The sequence below is a fragment of the Drosophila rhopaloa genome, unplaced genomic scaffold (assembly GCF_018152115.1).
Source record: "Drosophila rhopaloa isolate 14029-0021.01 unplaced genomic scaffold, ASM1815211v1 contig_155, whole genome shotgun sequence".
Lineage (NCBI taxonomy): Eukaryota > Metazoa > Arthropoda > Insecta > Diptera > Drosophilidae > Drosophila > Drosophila rhopaloa.
In genome coordinates, this window is record NW_025335034.1 from 7,506,770 (window position 1) to 7,532,057 (window position 25,288).

Consider the following 25,288-nt stretch of genomic DNA (forward strand, 5'->3'; position numbering starts at 1 on the left):
ATATTATGACTAACTAGTGGAATGGAAAAATAATTCAGTACAGGGGATTTTTCTTAAGCTTTGTACATTCCTTAAGATTTTTTCCTCGTTCTTACAGGAATTTATGTAAATGTGTAGTGAAATTACGCTTATGTCCGTAGTAAAAATAGATATCTGTCTATTGACTAAAAATTTGATATAAAAATTAAATATGAAATCACAATGTTAAGTGAAATGCATTTTTAATTGCATGATTTAATTTTAAAATATTTTAATTAACGAAAATATTGGGTTAAAAATGTGTTCTATTTGATTTATATGCAAAATGGTAAAATTAAATATTGAAATGAATAAAAATCAAAGCGAAAAATATTTGGGATGAGTATAAAATACTAAAATGTACTTCTAAATATACTAATTACATTTTAATTGTGTTATAATCGAGTTTTTAAAACCGAAAAACAAGCTAAAAGAGATAAAGTTTCTGGTCGCCCAAAGATGCAGACATTTGCTATACGTCGCTCACATACATATCTAACAATATACAAGACTTAAAACCCTAGTGCAATTCATGTGTATAAATAAATAAAATTAGCTTGGCTGACTAAATGCTAGTTTCTTTGCCCTCGTGATCCAATTTGCGATGCGATGTTGTGTATCTAATGCAAAATTTGCATTCGCCCAATTCATGTCACCACCAGCAGCGGGGCACTCGCATCTGCAATCCATCGTTTCATTGATAAATTGTCCCAGTCCGAGGAGATCTGGGCCAGTTTCTGGAACAGGCTCAAACGTCTCAACTGGCGGAGGCAATCACATCGCTTCAATCTGCGGGTGACGAGCCTCTTGGCCAACTCCAGCCACATCTGCTCAACTCCAGCCGGACGAACGATTGTAATCAAAATACAACAAATTAAGGGGAGAGGAGCGAGGAGAGTGTGCGTGAGAGCGGGCTGGGTACCTTTTTTAAAATATTTATTTATGCAATTATTTGCAAGTAGCTCAAAATAAATAAATGAAATGAAATGAAATAGCAGGCCCGGCCAACCGCGTACCTGGGACGGGTTCCAAGTGCCCGGACACGACTTCAATTGACGAGGCAGTAAATTAAAATTTAAATTTATGCCATTTGCCAGTGGAAACTGCTGCCAGAAAGGCCGCTCAGAGCCAAGTTGGTGCCCCGAAAACGGAGAGACAGGGCACAATTAGCTGCGGCTAAAGGTGCGCCTCAGATGGCTTCAGGTGGAGCGTAGAACTGGCCAAATGGGAAACAGCCAGGCAGAGGAAGGGCCACAGTATCGGCCATGTCATCACTTCTATTGTCATCATCCCGCGTCATCTTTCTGTCAAAAATGTATTTATTTATTTGTGCATTGCAAATGCATTGCCGTGCCTTGAGTGAAACGTCATTGCGGTCACTTCCAGCGATCACCTGCCAACAGGTGTGGTTTGGACCCTCGCAGACGCGTTTTGACCCAATTAGTTGTAGTTGTTGGCCGGCCACAATGTAAGCCCAGAGTTTATGGCTCATAAATGTCGACGACGGCAGGTTTCATCATGTTGCATTTCCAAACGGTCGGGACTGAGGCGTATACGTAATCTATGGGGTCATATAATAAAAATATTTTGTGGAAGCTGCGTCCCTTGTAAAACACGTTCCAAACGAAAGCTGTTATACAAAAAAATCAATAAACCAAATTGTGTTTAATACCTTTTTGAATTTGTAGAATATAGTTTGAAATTTTTTAAAATTACAAACTCCCAGAGTCCTACTGTAGAGCCTTAACAATCTTTACAGTTAATTGGTCCTTAGGTCTTGAATCGAAATTCAGGGAATTTTAAAATGTAGTATCGTCAAAATAGGTGAACAGAGTTCAATTGACAGATTATATAATAGAAAGATTTTTTAGAAATTCAAGAAATTTGCATTAAGCTGTAGTTATCCTAGACTTTACTGACAATATGAAAATTGTAAGATTTATTCGCAGTGCACTTTCCGCTAAATGTGTGAATCCGCAACTTGTTTCACACAATTACCACCGCAAACGATGGGGCGATCTTCCTGCACAACTGGAGATACTGCCTTTCTACACTCATTAGCCCAATCATAACTGTGAAGTTGTAAAACCGCCAAAAACAGGAAAGCTGGCGGAAGCCACCCAGATCCCCTTGCGATGCAAAGACATTCTCGACCGCCGAAAGTGGCCATAAATGGCAATCAACAGACAATCAATGGGTTAAACCCTTTTTGCTTTATGATCCGAACACAATTTAAGCTTTTATTTGTTTTTGATGCCACCACAACAAGTAATCAGGAGCCGCCAACTTGTCTTCCAAATGGTAGCAAATCAAATTGCCCAACGAAGAACAGAGCGGACCAGAAAAGACCTGGTCTCCATCTCCGAGTGGAGCTTTGTGCAATGAGCATATATCATGGCCAGAAGTTGCATTTGGACACGGCCAGAGTACGAGTCCAATTGATGGATCACCCAAAACCGACTGCCCGACTGCTGCAATTGTTGCTGCTGCGCTTGCTGCAGTTGCCGCTGCATTGCAGTTGCACTGGGACCAAAGCCAGAGCCAAATGAGTTGAGAAGCAGTTGCGTAAAACGAAACCGGCGATAATGATCATGCCAAGCGCAGAACGCGTTAAAGATTTCAACGTCGTCATCGGCAGCAAACAGAAGCGGCCTGCTACAGTGCGCTCTCCATAAAAGCGAACCGAAGAAGAAGATTTTATAAAGTTTCTGATTAGTCGAATTCAAAATAATTTTTTGTCATGGAATTTGATATCAGAAATCTTGTAGATTAAGGGTGCGTTCGTCACGTCGTTACTAAAAGTTGAAAATAGTTGTTGACCTTGCTTTAAGTTCAATGACTGCGTATACTTAATATGTAAGAACTACAAATTGACTGTTTATTATGGGGTGATGATATTGAAATCAGAATAAAAATTAATTCAATACAATCATACTAAATTCAACAATAAGAGCATATCAAAACGTTTTTAAAATTTGTTTAAGTAACAAAATCATTCGAATAATAACTCATTGCGAAACAGAAAATGTAACTGGAACTTTGACTTTGCATTCCAAATGTCCTTATTGAAACTAATTAAAATATATTTTGGTTTCTCTGGCTTAGCTCGCGTTTTGATATTACAAATTTGGTTTATAACATCTATATTTCATATTTGACGAAAATATTGTATACCTACAATTAAACAGGAGACAAGAATTTCAATTATTCCTTAGGATATTAGAAATTTAATTCAGAATCTAATCCTGAAAAATCCAAATGGGTTGAAACTATTTAGTTTCGATAAGTGCTGTCACAAACATTCATTTAAAGTTCTAAACGATATAAGTGCTGAACAGTTATAGTAAGCGGTTTTGTGTTAGGCATCTCCAGCACCCACTGTAGCACACATCTGGAGACTTCTCCAGCTCCTGACCCACCGGCGACCGGACGTAACCGCTGGCCAAGTGCGATTGCAAATGCACGGAATTCTCATTGAGCCCCCATCCATGGGCAGTCCTCCCCTGCCTTTCATTCCTTCCCCAGTTGGCCTGGCCATTAACGCGGCTTGCCAGCACTTGGCATCGGCGATCGGCTACCGTTGCTACCGGTTACTTCTTGGCCATCTCCATCTCCATCGGCCGGCACTTCTTCCTCCCAAAACCCCTGCCACCGCTTCCTCCGCTGATGAGTTTAGTGCCGCTCACTCGTCAATGATTTGTACTTTTTCCCTGTGCCCGCCGCCTGACGAAAATCATAATAATCATAATAAAATGCAGCTATATCCATTTTAACACCAAAAATACGAGTATGTCTGGCTCCTGCCGTTGAGCCCAGTCCGAGGAAGATTGGCGGAAGGGAGGAGCAGCGGCGCATTGAAGTATTGCCGTTGTCATGTCAATTTTGGACCGCGGACCTAGCCAGAATGACCTGTCGCATTAAAGTCGGTGATTTGTGTTAGGCATCGACGGTAGCAGCTTCTGGGTGGTTCTGGTAATTAAGTGAGCTTAACGTGCTGAAATTGTATGTTAAATGCCGCGGTTAATGCTATTGGATCTTCTTAAAGTGTGGCTTAAACACCGGGCTAGGTGTGAGAAACATTCATAATTTTTGATTTTAATTGATCTTAGACCGAGAGAAATATATCTTCCTTAGTCTTATAATAAACCATTAAGGAAGCAAACTTCGGCAAGCTGAAGTTTATATACCCTTGCAGTTATAACAAAACGACAACATTTCGATTTCTATGCCTATATTACTAAAAACAATAAAGCTATGTCGATTTTGAGCTGCATTTTGCCATCGTGTCTATGGCAACTATATGTTATTGTTGTTTGATTTTGACAAAATTAAAAGCGTAATTCTGATATAGTAAATAATTACTATATGATGTATACCTGCAAAAGAAAGACAACTTTTGAGAATGTTTTAAGCAGATAGCTTTTAAAGTCAGGGACTAGTTTTCGCGGAACCGGACGGACGGACAGACAGACGGACATGGCTAGATCGACTCTTCTGGTGATGCTGATCAAGAATACATATACTTTATAGGATCGGAAATGTCCCCTTTACTGCGTTGCAAACTTTTGACTGAAATTATAATACCCTCTGCAAGGGTGTACAAATCAATACAAAAGGTAATTGTTGTTTTTCTGTCTAAGAAATTGGAGACTAAATTCAAAATAAAAGCCACAACTAATGTAGATTCGTTGCCATATATTCATCCAGTTTTTGTGTGATATTGAAATATTTGGAGAACCTACTATACCGATAAGGAATGAATAACTGAAAAGACAATACGCAAGAAATAATTTTTACTTTAATGAAAATGGATATAGCAAGTAAAAGGTTATTCATGATATTTAAACATGTGTTAATAGTTAATACATATTTAGTACCATTATTCATTTTTATTCCAATGAGAAAATTAAATCATATTATATATAAATAACATTTTTTAAATATCGGTTTTACTTATTTAGATAGTATAAACTTGGCTCATACTATCCTCTGTCGATAGTATAAATAAACAAACAAATAAACACTTGCCGAACCACAAAATAAATGTAGTTACAACAAAAACAACCACCGCAGCAGAAACTGTTGTGTATTTGCATCTGCATCTGAACTTGTATCTGCATCTGCAATGATCTTGCAACGTTCCGCTGCTCCGCTGCAGCGATTGATGTTGTCAATCAGAGCAGATTTAAGCGAAGGTTAAGAGTTGCATACGTTTAATCGGGCGGTCCGAGTCTGCGACTGAAATACGAACTGGGATCCAGAGACCACAAGCAAATCATTGAAGCGCGTAAAACGCGGCAAGTCCAGGATGCTGCAACGAACCCCAATCCGAGTCATCGGTAATGATGCAAGTTGCTCCGCAGATGCCATGTGATAGAGATGCGGCGCCGCTGATTGCAATCGAGCGTTTACTGTTTACTGTTTGCATTTGTGTTGCAGATTTACAGCTCCATCAGCGGCAGTTGCGGCTGCATCATTAGCCCACCAAGGTCATGGCAGATCGATGAGGCAATCAGTTGGCGGGGCCAACGGCAAATGGCAACAAATTAGCCAAAGTGATGATGCGTTAAGTGGCAAAATGGCGCAACCGCCAATGAGGAAATTAGTTTTGGCGGTTTGCGGAGCAGCAGGGCTCCACGGCCCCAGGGTTTCAGGGCTCCGGGGGTTGCGACTCTCGTCACATTGCTGTGACAGCTGCCCACACTCCGACACTTTGTCTTTGGCCAATTAAAATCAAATTTCAAAATTTCGAAATGTTCCAAATTTTGTGCAACTGATGACAGTTTAATTGCCGTCCTGACAGCTGCTTTCACTTAGGCACGAGTATATTCATCCGAGATCCGGAGCAAAATGATATGGGGAAGTGAGATAGATGTCCCCGTCGATAAGGTCGCACTCCGCAAATTTTGACATTAATTACTCATCAAATTGGGGGCACTTTAAAGGCTCTTCCCGTTTTCGAAAGTCATTGCCATTTGTGTTTTAAAAGGGTTGCTGCTTAGGGATGTTCAATTATGTATAATGGATAAAGCCAACACATTAGTGAGAGTATTTATTTAAACTTCTTTTACTTAAAAGCCATCTGAATTTCGTCAATAATATGTTGAGATTAACCTGTTAAATTGACACTAGCAATCATGGAATGATCATATTAATCAATCTTAATACATGTTTTGTCCGCTAATCTATTAGTCAATTTAAAAATAAATAAAATACCATTAAAAAAATTGTTTCGGCCAGCATTACAGTTGCAGGAACCTATCTGTTGACTGGCGTCATTAACCACGATTTTTCCTTAATTGTCCTAAATTTCTTTATAACGTTGCTAGATGATGCAGAATTAATGTATAAACTGAATTTCGCAAAAAAGGCGCGTGACTAATTTTCTGCCTGTGCATAACTTGAATCTGATAGATATGATAGGAAGCAGATATATAAACATAAAACCCATATAAACGATTATCAAACTCCACCGGTCAACGATTAACCTTGAAAACTTCTTCAGGTCCAGTCTCCTTAATTTTTATGGTATATGCAAATGGGCCAGACAGATAAACACACATTTCCAGCTTCCAATAAGCCGACTCAATGAACTTGGCCCAAACGCATTACCGTTAGAAGCGCCAAATTTCCAAAAAAGGAGATCAATTTGCATGTGATGCCGCCGCGGGCAAAAGCCAGTAGCTCCAATAACTTCAAATTACAAATCATAATGCGGCGGCGAAGAGCAATTAGAATATCAACATTTTTTGTCTGCCGATCGGCGGCTACTGCAATTTTGTTGGCGGTAACCGAAATTGGACCTTAGCACGAAGGTCCCAAATTGCCGCCGATCGTCGCGAGTTCGGAAAACTAACTGTTCCTGTTCGATTTTGCATAATCGCTGCAAGTTGTGTGCTGCGGGACCAATGCAGATTCGACGGATTGCGTTAAATGGCAATTAACCTTAATTGATTGCACGATTATCGGCAAACACAGACCCGCGCCTTCCGCCTCAGCAATTTCACTTTCAGTCTGTGTACAATTGTGCGACTTCCGAATTGGATTACAGCCAGCGCATAGAACTTGTGGCCCGGTTGTCTATCATTAGCATCAAAAAGCTATCATCATCATTAACCAAGCACGAGCTCACACTTTGCACGCGATGAGGCTGCTGGATTCGTTGGTGTTGCTGCGGTGCTCTAGGTGTTGCCGCCGTGCTGTTGCTGTTGCTGTTAGATACACACGCAGGCAATAATCATAGGCCAATCATAGAGGTTCGGAGGTGTTGCTCTGTAAAGTGCGGCATAATCAGTGGGCAGCATGAAAAAACTATTTATTCTGGGAAGGGGCGAAGTTCCGTCACACTTACACTCCTGTTACCATTAAAATGCCATTTCTGAATTGAACTTATATATTTGTTGAAAATTAAAATATTTTTTGAATCATCTAGTTTCAGCTTCACTTGGAATAAGTTTCGTAGTTTAATAAAAAAAATTATTTTCATTTAAGGATCTTAAAATATTTAATTAGGACAGTTAGAGGTATCTTAATTTAAAACAACAGGGTAACCTTTGCATAGAACAAACATCAAAATAACTCAGACAATGCAAAAACCGGAACTTGATAGAGCTTCGATAATAATAATCATTTCTATTTGATGAAATTATAAGGTTTGATGGAGTATATTCACATTAAATTGATGAACAAGAGGAAGTTCCATCTAAGTAAACTTCAGGTATTTAATCCCCTTTACGATTGAAGGCTTTCAGCCGGCTGACATAAGTTGACAAACTTTTTCACCCAAAGGCAGCTGGAATCGCTCAATCGGCCGGCAACAAAGTTGGGCCCCAAATAGATATATCAGTAGCTTTAAATATAAATCAATAAGCGAGCAAATGGCAAACGCTGCATGTAAGCACTAAATCAAAGTGTCAATACGGGTAACTGATACACTGGAGCGGAGCGGAGACGAGTTGAGCAGCGGAAATTGAATTATGCCCGTTGGACTGCGAGACTTCAGTCTGGACATGCATGAATGAGCGTTTGACTGAATGGCTGCTGTTGCTGATGCTGCTGCTGCTGCTGTTGCTGCTGTTGGTATTGCTGCTGCAAATGTTGCTGCTGAAACCGCTGCCGCCTTGAGTGACAGACGGCGGACAAGTGGTGCTGGAATCGGGTGCAACCACTTTCGTTGGCCAACGGACATAGCCGATCGGCATCGGCGACGGCGACTGTGTGAATCTGTGGTATATAGTGGAGTCGGGCAAATCTAATGTCCAAGTCTGAGCGATTTCCTTTGCAAACCCGTTTCAACGGGCATTAGATACGATACGCATATGCGATACTATAGTTTATGGTCCACAATTAAAATTGTGCGACTTAAGTGCCTTTCCAGGGAAGTGACTGAGAAGGAGTAGCTGTAATATAATTTCATATTTGAGTATTATGAAGAACTATCACAAAAAGATGATTTTAAAATATAATATTTAATTTTAAAGAAATTAAAAAAAAATACTGTATTTAAAAATCAAATCTTTGTAATATTTCTTTAAAATGAATTTTTTAATTTTTTAGAAATGAAAAAAAATAAATATTTTATTTAAAGAACAAATTTTTGTGATATTTCTTCCATATACTAAATTGTAAATTATTTTGACTTACCAAAGCCAAACTATTTAAATTAAATATTATTTATAAATAAATATAATTTAATTTAAATTAATTTAATTTAAATTTATAAATAAATATAATTTAATTTAAATACAAAATTACATGGATTATTGCGCAATACTCGTTTTCATAATTTTAATACAACTAGGATTCACGAATTGCATAGAATTTTTCTACAGTAGAGTTTAAAAAAATATATTTTTTTAGATTTGGTGTTAACGTATTTTATATGGCTAATTGGTCCGACAAAAACCCCATTGACTGAGCCTCTGTACCCAAATGCACGACAAACGCATTAAATGAAAATTAGTTGCAATAACATGAAAATTCATAGCTTAATGTAAGGCACACACACACGGCAACGAGTAGTAGTTGGCTGACAAAAAACTTTTACTTATACATTCGCCGATTGTGGCAGATTGACATGGGAAAATGCTTATAAAAGGACTGTGCGAAGTGTTGAGTTATGATCTGAGTTTTTGTGCAGCTCGGAACAATAAATAAGCTGATTGATTGTTGGCGCAATTTAATTGAGATGATACGTGGGTCCGACTTTGACCAATCCAATTACCAGGCGATTTCCCATGATCTAATATCGCACTATCAAATGAAAGCGAAAGTGTCGCCCATTTGAATATCTGGCTGTCTATCCGCTAGACTGACCGCTTTCAATTAACTGGCACGGTGGAAAAAAGTGTTTTCCGAAACGGAAGTCGAAAGTGTTGCAATTACACAGCCGAAGCGGGTGGAGGGGGTATAAAGTTAGCCAAGCAGCAATGCGCTAACAATATACGAGCATTTGTTGATTTATTTTAATAATTCATAATGCGTTTAGCCCGATCTAAAAGGGCCCAATTAGGGGCAAATAGGGCAAATCCAAGGGCTGCCATAAGCATTGGGATGCCAAACATTTTTGGCCGACGACTCTTTCCGCAGCCAGACAAATATTTACCAGATATTTGGCCCGTAGATTAGCAAAAATTTGCGGTTGCTAACGGCGTTTTGGGGCAGTTAAAGAAATCCATCAAGGGATCATCAAATTCGATGTGACGTATTACGATTGCAGGCCCAGACTCCAGAGCTGTGGAATGTGCGGACCCAGACCCCAAAAAATAATGCCTAACTAAGAGAAAGAAGAAAAGATCGATGAAAAAAGCCAATAAAACATCAACACGAGCAGAATGATAACAACTAAGTAAACGTCTGTCACTCAGCCGACCTGGCCAGAATTTTGATCAGCCGAAAAGAGAAGATCAAAGAGGGTGCACAGGAAAAAAAGTATCGATGGTATTTGTTAAATTTCGATCAGTTATATATATTATAATATATTACAAATGTACATAAATCAGCACGCAGTAATGTTACTTTTATATTAGTTCGGTTAAATTCTAAATCTTGAAATACATTTTTTGAATACTTCATATTTAGTTTAGTTTATTATAGTTGTAAAAAATAAAAAATTTTTTTTCTGTGTGGGTTCAGAGATAGGGACTCATCGATTGAAGTCAACGGCAGCTGATCAAAGGCCCCCAAACTTGATTGAAGGCTGAGGGACACTGACGATTGCAGTGCAAATGATAATTTATTAGATTGCGATCTTTGGGCCGGCTCAAAAATGTGCCAGCCGCGAATAGAAGCTGCTCCGGGTTCCTTTGGCATTTTTATTGAATTAATTTAACTCGTCTTTGTCTGCATTTCTAATTAAGCCGAATTAATCATGAGCATCCGAGCTGGTCGCAGTGCACTAATTATGCGTAGACCAAACTGGGCTAACCGATCTGGATAGAGTTCCTCCATCTTGGGCTGCTATTGGTGGGCCTCTGGAGCAGCTGCTGGCGGCAGTTTTGAAAGCGTTTTGCCAGCACGATGATCACGATGATGAGGCCCACGATTATGATCAAACACTTGATACCGCAATCGCAATGGGAACTGGGACTGGAACTTTGTCCGAGCTTTGAACCGCACTCGATCGGGCTTTGATGTCTACCGACTCGCACGGAACTCTAAATGACATTGTTTACCCTTTGGACCCAGACGATGGCCTTGACGGGGACCCCTCACAGGTATTTGACCAAAAATTCCGAAACAGTTAGTAACAATTTGAGTTCTTTTGCGAGCACTTGGTGGCAAAAGGAAAATCTAATAAAACTCCAGAGGACCCAGAGTGAACTTTCAATCTTTATACATTTGTAATTAAAAAATAAAACTTTTAGTCTGTGTTCCTTATAAATTTGTGCAAAGCTATTTTTGTTAAATTCGTATTACAACTTGGCTATTCAAAAATTTCGGTTCATTATTTCTACATTTTTATAAATAGTGCTATCATTGGAAGCTAAGAAATAAACTAACTAACAATACAATGGCGACAAGTTTGGAATTTAGTTGACTGCTCCTATATATTACAGTTTTCAAATACAGCTTTAGAACATGTTACTGTTAAGTATGGAATGGCATCACTCTTTTTATAAACTGGTACCTATATTCTTCTGAATTATAAACCATACTTAATCTTATACAAAACGTGTAATTTGTGTTAATTCACCTTCCTGTGAAAAATTTTTCAGAAAATTTATTAAATTGTCCATGGATAAGAAGGGGATATTGTATGTTGGGTTCAGATGTGACATTTTAAGCAAATTTGTTTAATGGTCCTGGAAATATACTATTTAATACCCTTTTAATCCAGTCGGTAAGGCAAAGGCCGACAAAAGCGGCTCGCATATTTGGCTAAGAGGACTTCCCGGCAGACTCATGTCAAGTTTCTGGCTGGTGTGTGTGTAACCTGCCCCTTTTTAAACCGCTTAATAAAGTCACTTAAGTCCGACCTTTTGACTACGTTACAATTGACACCCAACACAAGCACACACACTCTCTGGCTGGCGGGGTGTTTGTGCTGTTGTGTTGACAAAAGTTGTTTTTGGACCCCGGGGCGCTGCCATTGTTGCTGCCCTTACAAGATATATTCACAGAGGGGTGGTGAGGGGGACAGCGTGACAGGCTGTCTTTTGTTGCGGTCAACCGGAAAACTGCAAAACATGTCGCCTGGGCCGCTTCCTCCCTTGTCCTTGTCAAAACAACAACAGCAAGCTAAAAAAAGGATCAGAAACAAGTCTGTCAAGTTTTCAGCTTACAAAATACCTGTCGCCGCTGGATGGTTGGTATGTGTGTGTTTGCGGCCTACTCAAATGTGATAAATACGTGCAACATAAAATTGTGAATCATTAATAAAAACGGGGGTTGCAACCCCTCACTCTCCCTGAGCCTAAGCAAACAGGATAAGTCCTTCCTGAAGGTCCATTTTATTCTGGCGAAAACATTTCGCCGTAGTTGCGGTTGAAGTAATTTGTACCATTTTTCAGCCACATCATGTGTTGCCCCATCTTTCCGTTTGGGGCAATCTGCGCATCATCATCATCAGCAGCAGAGTCAGAGTCCTGCGAGGTCCTGGCCCACATGATGGTCTTCTTGTTGGTCATTATGGTCATTAAGGCCTCTGCTACACGCATCTTAATCCCCGGCACATAGACAACCGTCCTCCAAGTCCTTTATGACGGATTGCCGGAATTGTTACCTTTAATTTGATCAGATTTTGTGAGTTGGAAAAATGGCTGGAGCATTAATCCTACTCTCTGTGAAGGCAATGTAGGTCAACGTTAAAGAGGTGCTGCCCGAGCATTCCTTTCAGCTTTCATTATAAGGAATTTTCAAACGTATCCTTTAAATTGTGCAAGCTTATAAATTCTAGGCACTAATTAAAATGTAAGTACCTTTACCCGAAGCTCAACCTCATTCAAAGAAAGTCGCCCCCATCAGTTAATCCTACATACTCATTATACCCTTGCAGAGGGTATTATAATTTTGGTCAAAAGTGTGCAACGCAGTGAAGGAGACATCTCCGACCATATAAAGTATATATATTCTTGATCAGGATCACCTCCTGAGTTGATATAGCCATGTCCGTCTGTCCGTCTGTCCGTCTGTCCGTCTGTCCGTCTGTCCGTCTGTCTGTCCGTCTGTCTGTTTCTACGCGAACTAGTCTCTCAGTTTTAAAGATATCGAATTGAAACTTTGCACACACCCTTCTTTCCTTTGCACGCAGTATATAAGTCGGAACGGCCGGGATCGGCCGACTATATCCTATAGCTGCCATATAACTGAACAATCGGAAATGCCATAACTTTGGTGTTTTTAAAGTTAGGAAGTTGGGATTTTCTATGGGTTTTACATTTGGCCAATAAATTTTACGTACCAAATTTTATAAGGATCGGCCGACTATATCCTATAGCTGCCATATAACTGAACGATCGGAAATGCCGCAACTTTGGTGTTTGTAAAGTTAGAAAGTTGGGATTTTCTATGGGTTTTACATTTGGCCAATCAATTTGACGTACCAAATTTTATAAGGATCGGCCGACTATATCCTATAGCTGCCATATAACTGATTGATCGGAAATGACATAACTTTGGTGTTTGTAAAGTTAGGAAGTTGGGATTTTCTATGGGTTTTATTTTTGGCCAATCAATCCGACCTACCAAACTTCATAAGGATCGGCCGACTATATCTTATAGCTGCCATATAACTGAACGATTGGAAATGCCATAACTTTGGTGTTTTTAAAGTTAGGAAGTTGGGATTTTATATGAGTATTTAGAATGCATCATATGAATAATTTTGGAGAATATAATTTACAGAGTATTCTGCAAGGGTATATCAACTTCGGCTCCGCCCGAAGTTAGCTTTCCTTTCTTGTTTTCATTTGTTTTTTGTGCTGCTCCCTATAATTTATGTGGCACATGTTACCAGGCAAAAGTTACTATGACAGAAGGGGATATAATCTGAATAAAAATGCCGGGAAATCCCAACAATGCCGTAGAAATTCCGTTGCTACCTTTCACAAGCAAAAGAATTTCGCGCTGATTTATTCGCTTTCAAATGTATGACAAATGTAGGATGGTAATAGAAAGAATTCACATTAAAAGGACAACTAACAGCTACGGCTTATATTTTATGTAGTTACTTTTAGAATTGGGCACTCAGGATGAACTCCTCCAGCTCAGTTCATTGACATTCTGCTTAGATGATTCACAGAGCACTTGACAAATGAATTAGCTCAATTCACTCACAATGCGATACAATGCCTGTCTTTCAATGGCAAAGTCAAAGTGTCAGGCTACAGTCAAAATAACAGTAGACAGAACCCACACGAATATATAGAGAAGTTCGCCGACAAGCAAACAAGTCACACAAACAATCAAGGGCTTCCTGTTGAAACATCGCAAACTTCCGACAGGCCAAGGAACATGGAAACATATGCCGGCAGTGTGGGCAGCGACCCCACCATCAATACGGCAATAGCAATCCACAATCCAAGCCAGATCCACTCAGAAAAAGATATTCCAAGGATTATTGGTATTAAATAATACAACTTCCTTAAGATTATACTAATTTATATAACTTTAAATTATCTAACTGTTTTTTTGTGTAGTATTCAGACATTTTTTCAGATGTGTTTCAGGCTCTATTCCTATTAAGAGAAATCATTTGGGTTTTGTGTATTTTATATTTTAATATTTATTTACTTTTATAATAACTTCAGTGATACAATCGACATTTTTAATGTGGTTTTTATTTTAATGATAAATTTCGTAAAATATTTATACCGACTACGGTACCTGTTACATTTTTCTCACTGAGTCGCTTTTATTCAGTTTATGTATTATAAATCTTATTTTTTTCAGTGTAGTTTCTAAGGAGCGAGTGTAGTTGAAATATTTTTGGTGATTTATTTGCAGCGCGTAGTTTGTGGCATGTTCGCTGCCGACAAAAGACGAGCCAGCGCCAATAAACAAATTGCCGACGCATTTTCTCAGTCCTTACGGGGCCAGGATTATGTTAAACAGTTTGCCAGGGCCCAAGAACCCGTCCGACTGCCAGTCTGTCTGTCGGGACCCTCGGCTCGACTCTTTGGGGGTCTCGAAGTGAGCGGAGGACGAGTTGGGCAAGTGATTTAAATGAGCGTCTTTGGAGCGCCACTTAATGTGTCATTGAATTTAAATCAATTGGGGCTGTATGATGTTTAACTTAACGTTCTTAACCCCTCTATGCTTTGTTTTCTCTTTTTTAATATACATCATCGAATGAAAAATACTGTAGATTCTGTGGCACCTATATAATAATAATGGTAGAAATAAAAAAAATATTTCAAGATATTTCGTACATATTATAGCATTTAAAAATGTCATCTGAATCACATAGCTAAATGGGTTAATGCTCTACTGGTTGACATCTTGTTCAGCGAAGATCGCACATACGCCCCATGTGTTCACTGGCCTTTTTGTACGCATATTCCGATGCAAAGATTTCGAGCCGAAGGAATCGTAGACAAGGCAATCCATTCACATTAAAGCCGCCCGTCCCTGGCCAACTCGTCGACGACAGTAGCGCCTCCAGTGAAATAAATCACAGAAATATGTCTTTCATCTCGGCGCCTGCAGCTTGCAGCTCTGCAGTTGGAACTGAAAAGTGTTCGGCCCTCTTCGCTTGGTAGCAATCACCGGCGAAGCGCCTAAATGCTGGCCATACATCATCGCACATGCCAGATGGCCGGCCACGCCCCGTTGTGAGTGTTTGTCGCCTTAATTACTAGCCAGCACCTCACAATATTTGAACAGCAACTGCAGTGATAATAATTTTTCAAAATATAACAATATATTGAAAGTGCATCAGGAATTTGAAATTTAAAAAAGGTAATGCAGCAAATTGTAATTACTAAGGCTAAATTTATATAAAATTTTTTTTTTCTGAAAAAAAGTACAAGTGCATTTCATTTACGTTAAATCGGTGATTTTCAATATTGTCTTTGTGCGTGTAAAATTAATAAATTATTAATTGTGATCTGAGCTAATTGCTTTCACAGTTGCGGTTTTAAATAAATTAAAATATTCTTTGCTGTGCAGTGTAAAACTAGCAGTTTGCCGGTGATTCTTGATGAATGAAAAGCGCCCGAGATTTAAAGGGGAGTTCGAGGGCTTGTGAAGGGAATTCTGGGCCCCTTTGATTGGTAGCTAGATCATTTGTCAAGGAACTGCATAGAGTGTAAGCGCCTTAGGTCGCAGCGGAAGCTGTAATGAGTTATTCGAGGCAATTAACTGACAAACCCTTCCCCAGGCTTTTAGATGTCTCCTTCTTTCCCTATAAATACAGCGCCACCTTCTCCCACATAAGTTTGGATAACCTCTTTCACAGACACAATGTACCTTGACTTGATAAACCACTAAAAATAATTTACGACTTTCTTAGGAATTTAAATATCAACGCCATTGCCCGCTCTCTCTTTCTCTCCATTGCTCCTTCTCTTTCTGGCCGTCCCTTGTTGGTGCTCAAATACTTGAGATACTTTTTTAACCACAACGCGAAAATTTATGCGCTGCATGTGTGTTTGAGTAGGGCTCACAACAACCTGTTCCGAAAGCCTCACCCACTTGGCATACAATCCACACTTGGAGAAAAATATATTATTTCCAATGTAACGTAATGAGAATGAACTTTTATCAATTTAAGACAAAAATATTTAAGGAAAAGGCAGTTAGCTCGGTAAAGTAATAATGAATTAAATAAGAATTAATCTTTTGGGAAAAATATAATGTTCTGCATGTGACTAAAAATATTAAAAATCTTAAACACTATTGTATGTCAATTGTATGTCAATTTTAAATGTGTAATAAGGATGTTGAAAAATATGTTGATGCTGGTAAAAAAGCCAACCCGATTCTCCAGGCTGAGTACCAGCCTTTACAAATTTTCTAAAATATTTTTAAAGTGCAACACAAAATACACTGTGAGCGTTTTTATTTCCGCTTAGATAAGTTTACTTCATAAGCGACACTAAATTATATGCCAAGAATGTGTTAGCTGGTCGCCGTTTCTGGTAGACATCTTGTTCATTGTTGTTCCTCTTGTTCTGCCACTGTTATTGTAATTTATGCAAAAATATTTTCGTAGGAAAAATACTCCAACCCGTACTTTTGCGGTGGTCTCCAGTACCGCCGCCTTGGCTCCTTCTCCAGACGTCAGAGATGCGACCGCCTTATCCACATCCGTATCTGCTGGGAGCAGGGCACGTACACGGAGTAGTTTTGATAAATGCTTAACTTGGCCCGAAGGGGAGAAAGGGGTGCTGCGAGATAATAAAACACACGTATCCAGGTCTTGGCTTTTTGGCTATTTGATGTCTGTTTGTGACGACTTTTACATCCCAGTATTGGGTAGGGCAGTTTGAAGTTTAAATTATTTTAAAACGAAGGTGGGGAGTATTAACTATTTTTCTCATCATACAATGAAAAATTGAAGAAATGAACTTAGACCCACTAAAAAAACAAGGTTTTCAATATTCTCCTTATAATGAAAGAACAGCCGGCAAGCCTTAACTTTTTAAGTTTAAACATCTGGTTTAACCTAATCAACCCAACCAAATCACGCTTGGCAAAACAAAAGAACTTCTCCCAATTTGCAGCCAGAAGAAAAAGCAACTCACCAGGATAAAAACCCATCAGCCAGTGCAATGTCAGAAATGCAATTTTCTAAATAAATCGCAGTTCAACCCCCGGAGCGGAGCAACACGACCAATTTGTGTGCCGGTGGGCGTTGCCCAGAGCGAGAATTTCGATGACGAGCGTCCTTGCAGCGTCTGCAAAATCTGCATAGACGTCACCTCCCTGACTGGAGGAGAAATTTTCGGCTGCGCAAGTCTCGAAAGAGGGGAGCCACGCCCCCTAGTATTGGTGCAACAAAAACAGCAAGTTCAAGTTGAACGGGGTGATTTAATAAGCGAACTTGCAGAAAAAGCCCGGACTCGGAAAATGTGCAATGTAAATAGCAAACAACAAAGTTGACATTGATATCGCCGTGGGAGAGAGAAAAACCAGAAATGTATGGATGTAAGTTGGAAAGTTGTTTAATATATTAATTGTTAGGACACTTTGTAATCACAATGACAATTCACCTTTTTTTGTAGCTATAGCCTTTGTCCTTTCTCGTCGCATTCTAAGAAGTGTCAAAGGAATGCGCATCTGGATCGATCATTTTTACTGAGAATCAAGCTAAGCCCAACCAAAACCGATTCTGACTATATAAGATCTTCAAGCCAAAATTCGCAGACTTTGTAATGATAACATTACAAAGCTACTTTTTATGCCCTTACAGAGGGCTTGTTTATTTCGCAATTTTAAAGCTCCAAGCGGGTGATTGGCTTTGAATTATTTGTACGAACTAACTACTCATAAGTCCCAATCCCGTCCGGGTATAAAATATATTTTAATTATAGAAATAAATAATTTTAAAGAAAGAGATTTTTAAAAAATCCTCTCTATATGAGTAAAAATTGAAATTGTATTCTTGAAAATCAAAATTAAAAATAAGTACTGCCTATGTACCTGTTTTTTAAGTTAATTACTTTATTTTGAACTTGTCAACTTTTAAAAACAATATGCTTTCGAAAACAATTTTAATTTTTCTTGTATGATTGTCTTTTTTAAAAGCACCAGTACTTTCAAAGCAGATTTAATTTATTTAATTTCCATTTTAAAATTTTTACGATTTACGATTTAGCTGATCCTAGCCTTTGGGTAGGGTATTCGAATCCCTGGCTTCGGCTATTCTTTCCACGAGTCTTGCCAACTAATCCCCTGCCACATGGGTTCTCCGTGGGCTTTCCCGCAGCCGAGCAGCCCACCTAGACATCGATGGCCGTTCCGCTGCTGTGACTAATATGGCACCGACCGGCAATGGCTTGAGCTTGGACTCGTAGAACTCCTACTGGCCAGAAAGCACTATAATCAAGCCTTGCACTTTGCAGCTATTAAGCCATAAAATCCGGGGGGAGCGGGTCGGCAGGGGAGAGGGGGCTGTGTCTCTGCAGGCGGCACTGGCGCAGAGTATTTTCTCCGGCCTGGCTTTTAATTATTGTTTACATTAAATGGTCATGAGTCTGCTGCACCGCAGAGCCGGGCATTGGGCGTAATTCGCGTTTAAGCCGCGTCCACTACCGTGTACTTAAACAGCGATTAGGCCTGGTCAGAGTCTCTTCTTGTAATCAACGTGCAGGGGGGTTGAGTGCGATCAGTGGGAATTACTGTGAGAACTTCTGAGGTTTGTGGGGCAACAGGTCAGAGCGGAGATTTGCCCAAAAATGCCACTTCCTGTCCTCCTTTAATTCGCTTTTAAAAGTGGCAAGTTTTTAATTAAGCACTTCGAGTGAAGGGTTATTTTGCCCCATCATCATCATCCTGTGAAATTTTGCACACGTCATTTCCCGCTCGGCATGAATTTGCATTTTCCCGAGCTCACCAGCTCATTTCAATATCCTTTCGCTTGTTTTCCTGGGTAAACGTTGTGGGGGGTAGTTCGGTTGCCCAGAGCTAGACGAACGGAAGTCATTTGTTTAATATGCGCCGACATTATCCTTTATTATGGCGGTTTTGCATTTCTGTGGCTTATGAACTGGCACGGCATCGGCAAGGGGGGTTAGGGTTACTGCTGGGTGGTAGGAGGGCGATTGGGTCTGCTGTGCAATTCAAATTCGGTAATGGTTCCAGCAGTTCTTGCCAAGGTTGTAAAATCAATTAAGTGCTTTAAATCTTTAAAGATCTTAAAATCTTGGGTAACGAAAATCTAAGTGATTATATTTACTTGAATATTAGTAAATATTTTCTGGAAAGTGCTTAAGATGATATGATTTATTCAAGCTTTGAGGTGGTTGCATTGTGATAAAAAATATATATTTAAATGTGCCCTCTAAACTGGCTTAGAATAGTACTTTATTCTACTTATTTTGAACCAACCTTTAATTTTTTGGCAAAACATGTTACTCGTACAGCATGGTTAAAAAACTTTCTTTCCCACAAAACTTTTATCAGCTTTAGGGGTCAATATCTGTAAATCGTTTTATGGCAAACATTATTGCAAATTTCACACCATTGGGGTGAAACTTTTACTAACTTTCAAAAAACTTTACGAGGACTTTGAATAGTCAAACGAAAATAAACTAATGGGAGAGACTCTTTAAGTTTAATTTTTTTCTTGTTGGCTTAATTATGACAAGGAGAATGATTTTTTACAAGAATTTATGGCTTATTCCGGTTAAATAATTAAAGAAATACCACTCTCCCCCCAAGAAAAATATTGTTTTCTTTAGTCTTGCTGTCTTACAAATTATATTCGCATTTGTCGCGCTTTTCCAACTCGAACGACACACTTTAGTATTTCTCCAGATTTTCATATGTCCTGGATGTCCTGGATGTCCCACTCCCTCGATGTCGCCCCCAAAAAATTCACGAGTCCCTTGCTTCCATTCACAGAATCAGGATCTTTCCTTTTCGACTCGGCGCACATAAATCATTATTGTCGCTGCGTTTATTTTTGACTTTGACAGGACTACCACTTATGTGTTTATGCTTGCGTTGAGAAGGCGAAACTGGGAATGAAAATGGGAGTGAGATTGGGACGGGGAACGAGAATGGGAACGAGATTGGGAACGAGAAGCAGTGGGAGATGTCTGCAAAATTTTATTTGGGCTAGGACTCGTTTAGTTTAATATGTTTAAACATCTTAGTAGAATATTTTTAACAAACGAGATCCCTGCATTAACATACTTGTACTCTGCATTTATGCTTGCATTGAAACAAATCATTTAAGTGGTTAAAAGCAAGAAAGGAAGCAAACTTCGGCAAGCCGAAATTTATATACCCTTGCAGTTATTACAAATCGACTACATTTCGATTTCTATGCCTAAATTACTAAAAACAATGAAGCTATGTCGATTTTGCGCTGAATTTTCCCATCGTTTCTGTAGCAGCTATATGATATTGTTGTCTGATTTTAATTTAATTAAAACCATAATTCCATAATATTTAAATATTACCAAATCTCAAAAAACAAAAAAAAAATTAAAGACTTATATACTACCTGCAATAGAAAGACAACTTTTGGGAAAGTTTCAAGCAGATAGCTTTAAAACTGAGGGACTTGTTTGCGTAGAAACGGACGGACGGACGGGTCGGAAATGTCACTGCGTTGCTAACTTTTGACTGAAATTATAATACCCTCTGCAAGGGTATAAAAATGATCGAAAGTTTTTTAAATGACGTTTAGAACTTTAAATGTCAATGTATTTTACGAATTGAATTGCTTACACTGCATTGCAATGGTAAAGCAATTTTTAAGAAGGATACAAACCAACTTAATCTATCAGCGCAAAATCTTTAAGCCGTTCACAAAGATTGAACTTATTGTTCAGTATTGTTCAGCACAAGCTTATGACAACTGCAACATTCTAGTGGACTTCCCGCTGGTTTTCATAGCCCATTTAACTCATCATAACCTCGCTAGACTGGTCCACCAATTTCTACAATCTCGACTTGGAACAGTTTAATTAATACATTTTATAAATCACAGGCTGGGCACCCATCTTCAGACCCGATAAGGGACCGAACTTGCTCTGCAACCCCAACCCCATAAAGACACATACAAATTTGCATGCCGGACATTGCTGGACATTTGCTAAATGACCACAACACTTAGGCTAAGATTTATTTGCGTTGGCCGACTCGGGTTTCATTGTAGCCAAGTTGGTGTTTACTTTTGAGTGAGCACATACAAAAATAGAGATATAATTGAAAGGGGTCTCCGCTCGAGTTTTGCACACTTCATTTAGCCGCTGGCTATTGCCCCATCCCAGAAACGACCTTCCGGATTGCAAATTGTGGGCGTTGATTAGTTTGCTTAGCTAAAAAATAAGCCCAGCGCCAAGCACTGCGGAGCATAAAATGTCTCCTGAAAAAAGTTATGAAGGGAAAGAGTTATTTGCAATAAATTTAAGTGCTGGGTGAACCGGTTGCAAAAAGCGAGCACTGTAAGTTACAGTTTCTAATTTATGACAAATGCACATGCCCGTCTTGAGTTTTTGGCCTGACCAGGAACGCAACTGAAATCGAGACTGGACCTGGCCCCGCCCACCTCCATTTGTGTATCGTTACTCGGGGAAAACTTATTGGGCGATGGGTTTTGCGGTTTCAAAATGCGGCGACTCGATTTCCAATTTACTAAATTTGCATGCTCGAGTGTTGCGTAAAGCGTTGGTTATAGTTTCTAAAATTTGTGAACATTTGTAATGATAAATTGCACAGCAGGCGGTGCCATAGAAAAGGGCAGAGAATAAGTTGAAAGTTGAAGATTGAAATTGTGATGTTCGTACGATTGGAGATGGACTTGGAGTGGTAGTCTTTGCAGGGGAGTTTAATATCGTTCAAAAAACAGATAAGGTATATATTTTAATGTATTTTAAGCTCTATTTTGCTTCTTTAATTTAGGAATATATTTTGTCTTTTTAAAGGAATCACACCTGTTTTTTATCCTTTAAATAAGTCCATAAATAATAAGTACTTTCTATTTTTGCTTATTAATTAATTTGGTCAGAGATTCCGAAAAATAACTTAGCTGAATTTTCGATCGCGGCTTTAAAACTTAGGCATTCTAATCAACAATTGCAATCTCAGTCACGCCTCTCGACTAAGTTGTGCACTCTCATCGGTGCCAAAAACTATTTTCAATTACAAAACAAGCCCTTGGAGAAGAGACGCGGGGCAGAAGGAGCTGGCATCCACAATTTAATCACAGCATGTGGTCGGAATATCAAATTTTCGTATCGAAATCGAATAACTCACCAGCCGAAATGGCAGAAGTCAGCAATTACCTAAAAAGCGAGCAGCAGCGACATCCTGCGAAAAGGATAATAGTGCTGAGGCAAACAATTTGCACGGACCAATTTGGAATGTGTCCCGCTGCTGGCATATTTACACAGAAACATATCCAAACATAGCAGAAAGAAGAGCAGCCCATAAATCACTCGACTGGGACAAAGGCCGAATACCAAAAGGATGTGAATTATATACAAATGATTTGACATGGCCAGAACGTCGGGGGTTGTATAGCCGAAACATCTTTCAGAAGTCGTGGAGACGATGCCAAAGTTCAAGATAAGCGAAACTGGCAGATAGAAATTTCTGTAAATGCCAGGGATCTTCGAAATCTGCGCTATTTTAAAACAAATTGTATTTGAATTAAATGTTTAAACTCTAAAAGAAATAATTTGTTGGTAAAATTAACCAATTCTGCTGAATATACCGAAAAATAACGGCTATCAACAAATTTTGAGAATTCGCTTCATAAAACTTAAACAAATCAGTTCGGATTTTAAATAAGCGTTAAGGAACAAAAGTGTACCGACGTAGTATAAGTTTTAGTTACCATTGTTAAAGTTAATTTTAAATATTTAAAGACATAAATCAGCATTAGCATTTTATAAAAAGTAAAAAGACAGCAAATGTAAAATAAAGGCCCCTATTTTTAAATTTAATGACCGCATTAATAAATTTAAATTAACATTCTGGGCCGACCAGCATCTGAATTTCCAATCCGGCGCAAACAAGCTTTCTTTGTGCGCATTTTAATTGCCTCGCGGACTCCTGGGCCCTGACATCGTCCATTAATGAAATGCTTTTTAAATTATGTCATTAACATTGCAGCCAGTCCCGTCTAGGACTGGTTTATCTTGCCCAGAGCCTGGGTTCTGGATAATTATGGCATATTTTTATTGGCTCGCCATCGAATCGGAATTAGATGCTTGTAAATAGCTCACAACAATTATTTCATTAGGTTCGAGCTTGCCGAGGAAGTTTTTCATACGCTGCCGAGTACGATTTTCCAAGTACATCCCCATATCTCGAGGTCCAGGATGATAGACTGCTGCAAAGGAAGAGGGAAAGGGAAAGGGGGCGCGGCCACATGCGGTAGCGGTCACATTGGCCCCATTATAAATGACTGGATGTGAACCGCCTGTCATGTTTTATCTTTATTCCCGTGCATTTTCGGCGGCCAGGCGGCGTGTCTGCACATTTTCCGATTCATATTTTTTCGCCAGCCAGCACTATGACGATAATGGCGCTTGCAGGCCCACTGACGTTTCTAACAAAGTGACTCGCATTAAGGATAATAGAGGCAACTAAAAGCAAGCCACCACAACATGAAACAAAGCAGGCCAGACCGGAGCGGACTCGGAGGATAAGCCAGCTATGACTGCCACCGATTTGCGCATCATTATCCCCGGCAGGAAGGGAAGACTTTCGGCAGAGGTCCCTGGCCCCAAGATGTCCATCATCGGCCAGAAAGGAGATCTGCACTGCCTCCTGGCCGCATATCCTGCCACTTCCTGCCTCTGAAGTTTTCGTCGTCATTCTACACGGAGAACAATTAATTATCAGGTCAAAAAATTCGTAATGTGTTTTTTGTTTACCATTATATACCATTATATTTTCAGACTAAAGTTTGGAACGTAGTGAAGGAGATGTCTCCGACCCTATAAAATACATATATTCTTTTATGTCCGTCTTTTCATCCGACCGTCTGAGCTATATTAATAAAACATTCTTCTCTATATTGGAGGTGGTAAATAAGTCGTCTGGATCGGACGGCTATATCATATAGCTACCACAAAAACTTCGTTGTTTTTGAACATATACGGATACAATCCGATATTTTTCGAAACAATTTCGGAACTATGCTTTTACTCATTGTCTTAAAGTAAGTTCGCAAAAAACGAAGTTTAAAATATTTAATTATGGTAGCCGATAACAAAAATTTTATATTTAAAAAAAAACTATCCTTCTATATATTTTTCTGGCTCAGATAAAGAGATTATTATTGAATCAGCTTATTATTTATAAAAAAAAACAGTTAAAGAATAATTTTTCTATATTTCCCTTGTTTTCTTTTAGTGTGACGTTCAAGGAATGATTAATGGCCGACAAGGGGACTCAAGTGTCGCACCCCAAAAAAGCCGAGAATGTCCTGCAATTGACAATTGTCCATTGTATTTAAGGAGCAGATCTTGCCTCCCTTGGTCCTTTTCTTACCTCCACATACCAAACCTGAGCGAGCCCAGAAACTAAGCAAATATTTATTAAGCGAATTAAAGTCGCGTCTCACAAATTGCCGGCAAATCCCCCGAAAACAAATGACTGGAGATTTCTCATGACGAAACATTTGATGCAGGTCATTTCGACACCGAAACAGTTGCCCCGTGACTCGGCAGCTTCCACTAACGAATTATGCGCTCTAGCGCCTCATGTTCTCCAGCCAAATCTTCTGTCATCATTAGTCAAAGCTTTAAGCCAATTTAATCAATAGCAATTGCCGGGCAAACTAGGGAAGGATTCCTTACTCCAGTGTTAACGGAGACCAAATTGCGTGTCCTTCGGGGCTGGCCGAAAAATTATGAAAATTAAATGAAGCCTCACGTGCCATATGCAATAAGTAACTACCGTGCTACCAGCTGGTCCTGCTGTTTGAAATTTCGGCCAACATACTGCAGAAAATGAATTCAAAAGGGCTGCCCAGAGACTGACTCATTAAACAATTACCGTACGCTCTTTTTTACGGATTCCTTTTTTTGTGGTTTTTTCTTTGGAAGTTTCGGTCTTAAATCACACCACTTTAAGACGGGATAATAAGAACACTTTTAGATCGACCATTATGTATTTTCTTTCTTATAGTAGCTCTTGCGAC

At 39.3% G+C, this 25,288-nt stretch overlaps 1 protein-coding gene across 1 annotated transcript; it reads left to right on the top strand.

Annotated features, from left to right (window-relative positions):
* The first annotated feature begins 2,234 nt into the window (after window positions 1–2,234).
* Window positions 2,235–2,572, top strand: LOC108042585. Its single transcript, XM_017120918.1, is given in 2 exon segments — window positions 2,235–2,340; window positions 2,343–2,572. Coding segments are annotated over 2 exon segments (336 nt in total).
* The last annotated feature ends 22,716 nt before the right edge of the window (window positions 2,573–25,288 follow it).